Here is a 12,242-nt window from a genome sequence, read left to right as displayed (position 1 = left end):
CGGGGGACGGTGGGAGAGGGAGGCTGCCGGTTCCACTTGCCCCCTACCCACCCACCCACAACTGAGAACGAGAGGGAGTGCAGACCTAGGGAAGGACTAGGCGTGCTCACCAAATCACACCCCACCCACCCTGCTCAGGGCCTGCCAGAAGTTCCTCGCTGCATTGCCCATCAACCTGAACCTGCAGCTGTGACCTATTAACCTCCTCTGCCCCAACCTCTCCTCACCTGCAGGGACCCCACTGGACTTGCCGTTCCTTCACCATGCTGACTTTGGTCCCGCCCCAGGCTTTGGTGCTTGCTGTTCCTCGTCCCTACAGCACTTTCCCCGCAGACTTTGCGAAACCGGTTCCTCCCACTACTACTAGTTCAGGTTCCTGGTCAAGTGCTTTCCTCACCAGCACATCACCCAATGTCACTTCCTTCATAGCACTTGTCAACTTTATTTTTTCCCTCCCTAAAATCTAAGTTCCCTGTGAACAGAAGCTTATCTGTCTTGTTTAGCATTGTATTTCCAGTGCCTAGGTGGTCAAAAGCCCAAATTAAAAATATGAATAGTTTCTGGGCAAGTCATTAAGCCACACTACCCTGCAGATTTTTACCTGTGGATAGAGGGAAATCCTGTCCTTTCAACTCAGAATTTTGATGCTACAGACAGCTGGAAAGTACTTTGAAACAAATTTTAGAAAAAGTGGAGTATACATTTCACCCATCTCCCATTGCTCCAGCGGTAAGAATTCCTAGTGAAAGTGTCTTATGAGTTCCACAAATGACCACTGAACACAGTGCTCAGCCCACAAGAGATACATAAACACAATAAACGGCCTGCCTGACCTCTAACCTCTGTACACTCAGGGCAACAAGACACCAGCAGTAAAGAAACTACAGGTTCTCACATCAACTCTCAACAAACAAACAACTAAGACATTAGCGAGGGAGGCAGGCAGTGTTGCACTGGAGCTAAGTGTGGGGTCAGACTGAATGTCATCACCCATCAGTGTGTCACCCCAAGCACGTCATTCGTCCCCGACACTCGATGTCCTCCCCGATGAAAGGCGCTAACAGCAGCCTGCGCCGCGGGCGCCCAAGAGGATCCTCTGGAAGGGCCTGTAAGCGGCCGGCACAGGAAAGAATCCAAAGAGGGCGGCTGTAATCAGAAACATCCGTAACTCAGTTCCCCATTCTTGACCAAAACACTTTATTTTACAACTTCAATATCCAATGTGAACTGGAGTCCGTAACTTCGTGAACTTCTCACCTAGCTCCTGCAGAAAAACAAAAATGGAAAGCTTTAAGTACTCTCCTTTTCAGTAATGCAAATCCATAATTCTGTTCACTCAATCACTCAAGCATCCACTCAGCACTAGTCGTGATTAGTAGAGGAGGGAAGCAAAATCACCACGCTCTCTCCAAGGGCCTACACGCAGGGTGTCCAACATTGGCGTCTCTGGGCCACACAGGAAGGAGACCAGTTGTCTGGGCCCAACACTAACGAAAACTGATGAGTGAAAAAAAGGTTTTATTAAGTTTACAATTTTGTATTGAGTCTCATTCACAGCCATCCTAGGCCACATGCAGCCCGTGAGCGCAGGCTGGACAGCCAGGGACAGTCTAGTTATTACAACAAATAACCAGACAACGCGTGTGGGAATGCTGGGACTGCTGGGAGAGGGCAGGAAGGGGTCGGTGCTGGCAGACACGTTAACAGGGGGAGCGGAGGCCCGGGAAGGACTGGAACCTCTCACTGTCCGTTAACAAACCCGGGACACACAAGCTGTAGAACGGCTTGAACTGCCTGCCTTTTGGTGACATTTTTTCCTATCCGCCCCCTCCCTGTACACCCAAAAACTGCTGTAATTTTCATGTCAATAAGCTACTTCTAATTAAAATTATAAAGGCAATACTAGTAGTACAATTTGAATGGGAACACTCAACTATCATTTAATGCTTCCTATCCTTTAAAACAATTTTCAAGGCATTTTGAATGATGGCAATTAAAATTGTGCAATGATTAATTTAAAAACATGTCAAGTGAGAACATCTTAACCTCCGAGGGGCTGCAGGACAAGGAACTCCTCATACCTTCCTTCTGAAAAAAGAAAAACCGACTTCCTGGTCTGGAAACGAAAGGGTCCCAACCTTGTACTGTTTAAACAGTTAATTTCCATGCAAACCCATAGCATGGCATTCCCATGTGCTGGAACGTTCCGTGTGAGTGCTGAGGGAGAACACTGCAGTGTTTTTGCAACTACAAACACACACTGTGCACCCCCGTCTGTCTCGTCCACTCCTTTCATCTCTGTGCACAGTTCGTACTTAAAGCCTTTGCTGGATAAATGGGACCCTAAATTGTAACATAACTTAAGAAAAAAATGAATTTTTAAAATAATACAATGAAAAGGAAGAGGAGACCAAATTAGGGTGGGGTGAGGTGTGCAGCAAATGTAAAAATACTATATGCAGAAACGAGACACGGTAAGAGCTAATGGTTCTTCATACTGTTAGAAAATACATACTCCTTCGAGACCATCACAGGTGCGAAGTCAAAAGAGCGTTACTGACAAAAGGTAACTATAACTTTAAAAAAAGAGAAACCTGGGGCAGACCCACTTGCCAAGAGCCGAGTCTCCATCCTCAGTCTTCATCATCAGGAGGGATGCCCAGCTCCTCATCCGTCCACTGGAAAGGGTCTGGATACGGGAAGTGGCCCTGGTGACATCATTACAGAGCAAAACCAAAGAAGAGTCAAGACTCTACATGCCACACAACTACATTTCAAAAGAAACCTTGAAAGTAAGAAAATGTGATAATGCTGGGACAAACACAGCCCCTGACGCGCCACAGGAGCAAGCCCTACTACTGCTCTCAATGGTCCGCCTGCTCTTCCATCTGTCGAGTGTAAGCTGTGGCCTGAGTTTAAGAGCCTGCTTGTTCTGAAGCCGCCGGCCTGAGCAGAGGTTGAGTACGTGTTTGTGAAGGAGGACAGGGGACACGGAGGCACCGGATTTCAAAGGCACCCCACATCTCAACATCTTCAAGCCCTGGCACCACGTGACGCGTGTCCCAAACTGTTCTGTCATTCCTGCTGGAGACCTGGGCCCTGCGGGGGACACGATCACCTTCAACCCCGATCTAGGGCGCATCCGGCTGCTCCATCATCTCACACCAAATAGCCCCAAACCCTCCTGAGAGCTGGCCCATGACGAAGCGGGCACCCACGTGCTGCCAGTGCAGACACTGGGCAGCTGCTCACTGGGCTGCCAGACGCAGAGGTTCTGAGAGGAATGGGTTATTGATCAACCTGACACTTCTAAAACTTACTTCACATTTCTCCCTGCCCTAAGAACAAAACCAAGTTTACTAAATTTACTAAAATTCAAAATATTCTGGATCAACAAGCACCGACTTCAGTGGCTTAAAGCCATCATTTCCTAGTGAACAGGGTCTGTACAAACACAATAAAACTTCCCTCCTCAAAGCACATCAGCCCACATCCACCCCGCCCCAATCTGGCTGCCTTGGGCCCCCTCACAGACTACATGACGGTCACTACTGAAAGAACTGAAGTGTGAAACCTAAGCTGCTGCTGAACTCCTAGTTCAGAAGGTAAAAAGGAATTAGTTTCTAGTCTCCCTCCAAACACGGCAAACTAACAGACAAGCCACGGACTGCCTACATGTGCACCCCTTAGCAGAAAAGGTCAGACATGTTTCATTAACAAGATTCCTGCATATACACAGGGCAACACGAAGGGATCCACAGGAGCCCCCCCTTGTCCGGAGGACACGTTCCGAGACCCCCAGTGGATGCCTCAAACCATGGATAGTACTGAATCCTATGCATACAATGTATTTTCCTATACATTAATGCCTTTTCCCTTAAAGGAAGCACTTGACATCTCTTTGGCAGATCTGAACTGCCAGCGTCACTACCCTTGTGCCTCGCAGCCGTTATTAAGTAAAAAACGTGGCTTCAACACAAGCACTGCGATGCAACGCTCGATCCGATAACCGAATGGCTGCTAAGTGAGCAGCTGGCAGACACTGTGAACAGTGTGCAGGCCATGCACGAAGGGACAGTTCACCTCGAGGGCAGGACAGAGCAGACCAGCACGAGGTTTTATCACACTACTCAGAATGGGGCACAATTTAAAACGTATAAATTCTTTGTCTAGAACGTTCCATTTAATATTTTCAGACCACTGTTGACCCAGGTAATTAAAACTATGGATAGGAAAGCAGTCTACCCACACAGAAAAAAAGCTAAGCTATCGATATTTCTTCCCCCTTCCCACCCGCGAGGAGGAGAACATTGCCCCGCACCTACCAGCACAGCGTCCGAGTCGTGCCAGAAGCGCCAGAGGATCCAGAACCACATGGTCCCGCTGAAGAACTCGCCCTGGATCACCTGGGATCGGGTGAGCTGGGGAAACTGCCTGTACTGGGGCTCGATGTGCACGCCGCCACCAGCGCTACGAGACAGAAGGAGAACGTCAGGCAGCTTGCGGCATCTTCAAAGTATCCAGTCGTCCAAAACTCTTGAGTTACATACATCCAGAAACAAGAGCTAAATAACAATTCTCTCCTCCACGAAGTACAGAATGAGAGCGCTCCAAGAGCCCTCAAAACATTCATTTTTCATTAAGTTCACTTTAAACCTGTATAACAGCAAAAACTGGACTGAACTGACGAGCGAATTATGATTTTCCTTTAGTGAATGAACATTCGTGTATCACGCACCAGAAATAGGAAGGTGTTGATGACGAGGTACTGGTCCCAAGAATCTTGGTTAAGGGATCATGAACCTAGAGTAAGTAGTCATGAGTTTATCCAGAAAAATAAGCAAATTAATTTTGTTCTATTTTAACCATCTATTTCAAAAGCAAATTACGTCCTCTGCTCTGTCACAGTCTTCATTAGAAGACCACTCCATGGGAAAGATGACAGTGTGACAATAGGTTGCTTCTTTTACAGGTTTTAGATGCGATCTAGTTATAGGGGCCCATCGTTTAAACTTATTAAGATTTGAGAAGTATAGTTCAAACCCACTCTCTACATTTCATTATTGCTAAAATGACATGTTATTTTAACTATGACTTGAAATAAGTGGGGTCCCAAACCAAGATTTTTAAGTGTCAAGTTTAAACACAAAAATGCACCATACCTCTCGGTTTTCAAAACATAACCCAAACCATGTTACTTTGAGGCTTGAAAGCCTGTATCCCTTCCCATCCCGTTTGCCTCATCACCTACAAGGCCCTCCCTAATCTGGCCCCAGCAGGTCTCTCTGACCCAACCTCTACCACTCTCCCCTCCGCTCACCCCACTCCAGCCTCCCTGCTTGCTGACCCATCGGCAGCACTCAGATCCTCTGCATCTGCTGTCTCCTTCGTGGAGATGCTCCTCCTGGCATCTCTGCTTGGCTGACTGCTCATCACTCAAGTCCTGGTTCAATTCAAACCCAACCCTCGAGCATGCATTCCTACATCATCCTGCACATAGTAAGCCATCCTTCATCCCAGAGACTCTAGATTAATCCCTCGCTTTATTTTCTTCACATCTCTTAATAGTACCTAGCCCTAGCCGGTGTGGCTCTGTGGATTGAGTGCCAGCCTGTGAACCAAAGGGTCACTGGTTCGATTCCCAGTCAGGGCACATGACTGGGCTGTGGGCCAGGTCCCCAGTAGGGGGTGTGCAAGAGCCAACCATACACTGATGTTTCTCTCTCTTCCCCTCTAAAAAATTATGCTTAAAAAAAAAAAAAAAACTAGTACCTAAAAGTTGTTTCTTTTCTACTTGTGTCCTTTCTCCAGAATGGAAGCTCCATTATCTTTCCTGTTTTCTGCTCTATCCCCAGCACCTAGAAAGAATCCTGGAATCTAGAAGATACTCGATAAATACAGGGTCCGGCAGAAGTAAACCCTGCTTGAATATGGTTGGTAGGGTAATAACACAGGTGTAATAATCTGGTTTTAATTTTAAAATTTCACCTAAAATGTCTCAGGGTGTACTTCAGTGTGATATTGTATGTGACAGAATTACAGGCTTATGATTTTACAATAAGGGGGGGGGGGGCATTATTTGTGCCAGACCCTGTATTTACTCACTTATCACTCATACTGTAAAATCAACATGTGCAATGGAAGAACCAAGACCTCAGTGAACAGCAGCACCCCCGCCCCCCCATGCCCCCAGGTCTCCCCAGGCAGAGTCAAGGGCTACTGCTGGGAGCTCTCCATTCCTGTCTTAGCTCAGGTCACCTAGGCCTTCTCCTTCTTCCCACCCCACACCTGTCCCAGCTCCATGTCCTTAATAAACATGTGACTTTAGACAAGTCACTCCTTTAATTTCCCTGAGTCTCAGCTCCCTCACAACAGCAGGTAAATACTCATATGGTCCTTACTCTGCACAAGCAACTGCCCTGAAACCCTTTAGAGAATGCTAATTCATGTACTCCCCAGCAGTCAACATTATTATCCCACTGCATAGGTGAGAAAGCTGAAGCATAAAGAGATAGAGACACTTCCAAGGTCACACGGCTGGTGGGGCAGGCACTCTCCCGCACTGCCGGTTGGTAAAGTACAGAGGATGATCTAACGGGCCTTCCACAACACCTGGAAAAGTCCAAGGTACTATTTGCAGTGCGGCTCTTACTGACTCAGCACTACCAGCTCGTTTTTGGCAGGTGTGCCCTCCCCACCACATCCCAGTGCCTAGCCTTCCAGCCGGCTTTTTGGGCTACATACTTCAGCAGTTGACTCTTTTGCTCACTCCTTTTAATGCTGGTGTTGCAAGAGTAAACCCTAACGTAAAATACGAACTTTGGGTGGCAATGTTTTGTCCATGTAGGTTCATCAACTGTGACAGACGTACCACTCCGAAGGGAGAGGGTGACGATGGAAGAAGTGATGCATGTTGGGGGGGGAGGGGCGGTATATGACAAGTCTCTGTACCTTCCACTCAATTTTGCTGGGATTCTCAAACTGCTCTAAAGAATAAATCTATTTTTCTTAAAAAAAGAAAATTCTGATATTGCCCGAACATCCACTTTTGGCCCTCTTCTCTCCCACCCTTCCCCTCCCTCTGGGTGATCGCCTCCCGTGCCTTAGAGAGAACTACTAATGCTCCAACCTGCAGCCAGAATGATTTTTCAGAATTAATATCTGGCCACATGACATCTGACTGAAACCTCTCAACGACCGCGGTCGCCTGGGTTAGCTTCTTCAGCCAGGCATCAGGACTCTGAACCGTTCTCTCCCTATGCCCTAAAGCCTCCAGGCTCACCTCTGCCACTGCCAGCTTCGCACTTGGCCTAGACCGCCCTCGCTTCTTCAACTCCTGCTCTAGCTTCCAGATTAGCTTCAACCTGTGTCCCCATCCAACTGTGAAGTTCTCGAAGGAAGGAGACCCTTGGTGCAGGAATGTGTCGTCACCCGCCCCAACCCCCCACCCCTACACACAGGGTTTAGTATCATCCCAGGGAACAGCGTCCCCACTCCCCCACTGTAATCAGCTCTCGCAGGACCTGGCGTGGCGGAGCGAGAAGGACGCACCGACCCACGTGCAATCGGACTACAAATCCCAGCATGCATCGGGGTGAAGGTCGCAGCAGGACCCGGATCCGCCCCTGGAGGCCAGCATAAAGGTGAGTACGTCCCAGAGGCTAGTGCTTTCCGTTAGAAGCAGCCAAAGCCCCCACCCCCGGCAGACACTCACTGACGGACTCCGTTTCCAGACGTCCGCGCGCGGAGGCCTCTGAAGAGGCTGCCCCCGCCGCGCACGAAAGGCGCCAGCCGCGTCACAGCCGACATGACCGCTCAGGTCCGGACAGCCGCCCCAAGGCCGCCCCCCTACGTGCACGTCATTTCCCCCCGGCGCCCCGCCCCTTACGTCAGCGCGTCGCCCCGCCCTTGGGCCTGAGTCTGACGTCTGAGGGGCCGGGAAGCGGCGGTTCCCAGTTCAGATTAACATCTCAGATCCTCCGCAAGGGGGGGCCGAGCGCAAGGAGGGACCCGGAGCCTCCTGGTTTAGAGGGTGAGGAGGCGCCCTGCGAAATGCGAAGGGTGTAGTCGGCCCTGGGCGTCCCTAAGTGTCGGCTCTGGTGTGCTTGGCTGCGCCGAGCCGCGCGCTTCCCCGGGGATGGGCGTGCGGACGCTGGCGGAGGGAGGTGGGGCCGGCGCCCCGGCTGTAGGAGCATCTCTTTGTTACGCGGGCGCTGAGACTCTCCAACACCGAGTCTGTGCTCGCTCCTCCCTACTGGTGCTGATCTGGACGGTGTTTGCCCATCTGCACCTGCCACTCGGCCGGCTCCTCCCGAATTAGCTGCTTTCCAGACCCTCTTAAGTTGCCAAATCCTTTGTGAACCAGTGGCCCTTCCCAAAGCTGGTTTTTGAACTCGCCTCTCCTGCAAGAGGCTCACGGTGAAATCTTTAAGTCTTCCTTGCTTTTTTGTTGTTCTGCAAACTGGAACTTTACCAACTGGCAGTGGGTCACAAATACCAGTACACGGGCGCCTGGTGGTATCAAAGTCACCTGAGGAGGCCGGCCCCACATACTCTTAAGTCTGGAGTAGGGCCAAGGAGTCTGCATTTTAGCACAGCCTCCAGTCTGGGCAGTACTCCTAGTTCCTTGATCCTGAGCCAGCCCTGGATTCTTGGCTGTTGTCTCTTAATATTGCCTTCTATTAAATCCTGGATGGATTCCAAACTTCCCTAGACGCCCCTCCCCAAATTCTTAGGGCCTCTTCTTAAAGGGCTGTAGTTTGTCTAAGCACCTCCAGTTTTAACTGCCTGCTAGCCTAACCTTGGCGATTTCAATCTGAAATGAGACCCTTGCTAAGCACCGAAGACCTCACGTTCAGAGTCACAAGCATGAAAAACAGGATACCTATGGAGGGGCATGTAGACCTGAATTTAGGAATCTGACTGCATTTGACTATAACCGACACCTCTCGTCTGCCAAGATATGGGCCTCCCTGTGCCCTCTGACAGGAAACCTGTCTCCTGGAGTTAGGCTCTCACAAAGCTTCTCATCTTGGAGCTGCCCCATTCCCTTCAGAACAGCCTGTTAATTTACCCTCCGGCCCTGTTCTGCCTTCCTAACTATAAATATAAATTAGAAAAAAGAAGCCACTGTTTTCTGGATATAAGTTGACTTTCCAGTTGATAAGCCACGGTGTGGCTTTGTCTGCACTACTGTTCACCAGTTACCCTTTCTAGGGATACCGTCAAACCACTAAGAGAGTGGTTTCTGAAATGGGAGGATGAGGCTTGCGATCTTCCTAGGGAACTGGCGCCCAAGCAATATCTACCTGCCTTGCTCCCAGCAAAGAACGATGCTGTGATTCCAAGGCCACAAAAACAGCACAGCTCAAACAAAAGAGCATAGACCTAGCAGCGAAGATCTGAAGTTCAGACCTCAGCTCTGCCAATTATTAGCTCTATGAGTTTGAGCAAATCCCTTTATTTCTCTGAGTGTCAGTGCCCCTCACCTCAGTTTGAGTCATTTAAGATAGTACCTGGCCCACAGCATGCACTCAGGGGATTTTTATGCCTTTATTTTACCTTCCTTTCCTAGCAGCAAAAGCTATTAATGAAGATTCATTCACCCTTCCCATCTTTTCTTGCTGAATTACAAAACAAAAAGGTTTAACTTCAATGCTTGCTTGTATTTAAAGCAATATTGATCTGTAGACCCTTTGAGGGGTCCTTAGCTTTAATGCTTTACATCACAAATTCTGATGTTTTACTATAAAAAAAAGATGGTCCCAATGAATAGGTTGTTTGACTGTAGCAGTGACACATTTGTCTTGTAGACATGCAAGACAAATACCCCTTACTGCCTTCTGCAGTTCACACGAAGGCCCTCTTTTGCCTTCTAAGATGAGAGCCTCATTTGACTGGAGGCATTTTTTTTTTTTAAGATTTTCACTTTTAGAGAGAGGGGAAGGGAGGGAGAAAGAGAGGGATGGAAACATACATCAGTTGCCTCTCATATGTGCCCTGCTAGGGGACCAGATCCACAACCTAGGCATGTGCTCTGACCAGGAATCGAACTGGCAACCCTTTGCTTTTGCAGGGTGACTCCCAACCAACCGAGCCACCAATCAGAACAAGTGGATGCATTTTAGGTGAGGGAAAGGATGCCAAGCCCTGAGCTCTCAGCTTCTAAATGCCGATCTAATTCCCAGTCAAATTCTGACAAACTGCGGACAGACTCCAAATGACCTCACAGAGCATCTGACCCCAAACAAGAACTTTACTCCATACCTGCAAATAGAAAACAAAGCAAGATGAGAAAAATAAATTGTTCACAAAACTTTAAATAATTTCCTACTCTTCCCTGGTGAGTCGCAGAAAGAAGAAAGGAACTCGTCTTCCCAGCAGTTTCAGCAGCGCTGAAATGCGCCTGCTTTAGAGGAGGTGGAGCTGTGACCTCTGCCAGGAAGCAGCACACGGCCACTCCACCCACTTACACCCCAGAGAGGAGCCTTTTCTCCCTAAGTGGACGGCTATATAAATCAAACTTAGCATTTTAAAGAGTCTTATTTTTTCATCTTTATTGATTTCAGAGCGACAGAAAAAAACATCAATTTGTTGTTCTGCTTGCTTATGCATCCGTTGGTTGACTCTTGGACGTGCCCTGACGGGGAATCAAACCCATAACCTTGGCGTATGGGGATGGCGCTCCAACCAACTGCGCTACCCAGCCAGGGCAGATTCTTATTTTAAAAATCAGCAAATTACATATGTTAAAGCACATTCATTCGCCATTTTTCTCCTTTTCAATACAGCCTGTGTTCATTTCCTGTTGCTGCTGCGATAGCTCCTGAGAAACTGAGGCTGTTAGTCCAACAGTCCATGAGGAAGTGAATCGTGCCAACAGTCACACAAAACGTGAGCTTAGCATCAGACCCGCCCTAGTGGAGCCTCCAGATGTCTGTGGCAAGACCCTGAGCAGAGGGCCCGGCTAAGCTGCACCCAGATTTCTGACCTGCAGACATGCGAGGTAATAAATGTGGTTCTAAGCCACTAAGTGTTGGGGTAGTTCATGTACAGATGGCTTGATGAAATCCCTCAGCTATAAGGAAAGGCTTGGTGGTCTGGTGTAGGCTCAGGGAGGCACCTGCTCTGTGTATGTGCCCCCTGTATTGCCCCACCTGGCAAGTCTTTGTGTGCCGGGTGCAGGGGCTGTGTGTCTGGCTGGTGTGCCCATGGGGAGGGAGCTGGACAACGCCACTTCCTTCTCCCAGCTACCTCGAGCCACCCCATTACCTGCCTGTCTTATTAGAATCCCCTTCCCTCAAGACTTGGGAAGTTAAAACATCTCCACTCCTCCGGAAAAAACTTCACCAGAGGAATCTCTGCCCAACTAAATGTGACTTGCTCCCTTGTTGGGAACTGCCCTGCCTGGTTTCAGAAGCTGTGACGACCCCCCTCCCCCCCACCCATGACTAAGGCTGGGTGGGCGACCTTGGGACTATAAGCCACTGAGGAGACAAAGCTTATCTCCCTGGCAAGAGCGCCTCTTCTGCTTCTTTTACTTCATCCATAACTGGCTCCCAATGCTTGGTCGGTTAGCCAATGACAGGTAAGATTCCCCAAAGGAGGGACGACCTAAGCCAGGCATGATCACGTGGGAGGCCCCCAAGGAAGGACTTGGGGGGCTACAGCAAAAGGGGGTAATAGACCCTTGCCCCTCAGCTTTAACAAAGCCTGAGTCATCATTCTGTCTGTAAGAAGTCTCCTTATCTCTTGGCTGCCTTACTTCCCCTGCCTGACTTAAGCCTAAAACAATGACAGAGGGTGGTGCAGCCCTGTGCTGGAAAGGGCGGGTTCCCTGGTGATCAGGCCTAAGAAAGAATATGTATAATCCTGTGAAACCTGCTTTGTTTAGAATGCTCTCAATTAAATGATAAGGGCACAAGCAAGAAGTGAGTTTGTTCCTCAAAGTTTCATAGCTCTTTAGCTATCTGACCCTGACTCAAAATAGGCCCTCAGAGTTCTTTGTTATCTATTGTTGGATCCTTACTGCCTGACAATGATGAATGAGCTTTACCTGTATTCTTGTGCAAATGAACCCAATAAAAGCCCATTGAGGAAAAGGCTCTTGGCCCTTCTCCTTTGAGAGATCAGCCACCTTTCCTCCCCAGGCAGATCATGTCTTGGTAGACTTATTCTCATCCATGGCGACCAGGAGGGCCCTGCGGGCGGAGCCCCCCCACACACTCCCTAAAGGACAGCAA

General features: G+C 48.9%; 1 protein-coding gene across 3 annotated transcripts; it reads right to left on the bottom strand.

The window, feature by feature from the left end:
- Window positions 1-1,178: 1,178 nt before the first annotated feature.
- NDUFB2 (NADH:ubiquinone oxidoreductase subunit B2) lies at window positions 1,179-7,886 on the bottom strand. 3 transcript variants are annotated; one of them, XM_028526127.2, is made up of 4 exons: window positions 7,715-7,886; window positions 4,326-4,470; window positions 2,610-2,708; window positions 1,179-1,264 (listed from the first exon to the last, which is right to left on the bottom strand). In XM_028526127.2, exons 1-3 carry the CDS (start codon window positions 7,807-7,809, stop codon window positions 2,634-2,636), a joined length of 315 nt encoding a protein of 104 aa, XP_028381928.1. In that variant the 5' UTR covers window positions 7,810-7,886; the 3' UTR covers window positions 1,179-1,264; window positions 2,610-2,633. The 3 variants fall into 3 exon arrangements, with proteins under 3 accessions (XP_028381928.1, XP_035866857.1, XP_035866856.1); XM_036010964.1 differs by having other exon boundaries at window positions 1,181-1,264; window positions 2,595-2,708; window positions 7,715-7,867; XM_036010963.1 differs by having other exon boundaries at window positions 1,181-1,264; window positions 2,606-2,708; window positions 7,715-7,867.
- Between the last annotated feature and the right edge of the window lie 4,356 nt (window positions 7,887-12,242).

Source organism: Phyllostomus discolor, chromosome 10 (assembly GCF_004126475.2).
Source record: "Phyllostomus discolor isolate MPI-MPIP mPhyDis1 chromosome 10, mPhyDis1.pri.v3, whole genome shotgun sequence".
Lineage (NCBI taxonomy): Eukaryota > Metazoa > Chordata > Mammalia > Chiroptera > Phyllostomidae > Phyllostomus > Phyllostomus discolor.
The sequence above is the reverse complement of the archived record's forward strand: the minus strand, read 5'-3'. Positions and strand labels throughout refer to the sequence as shown.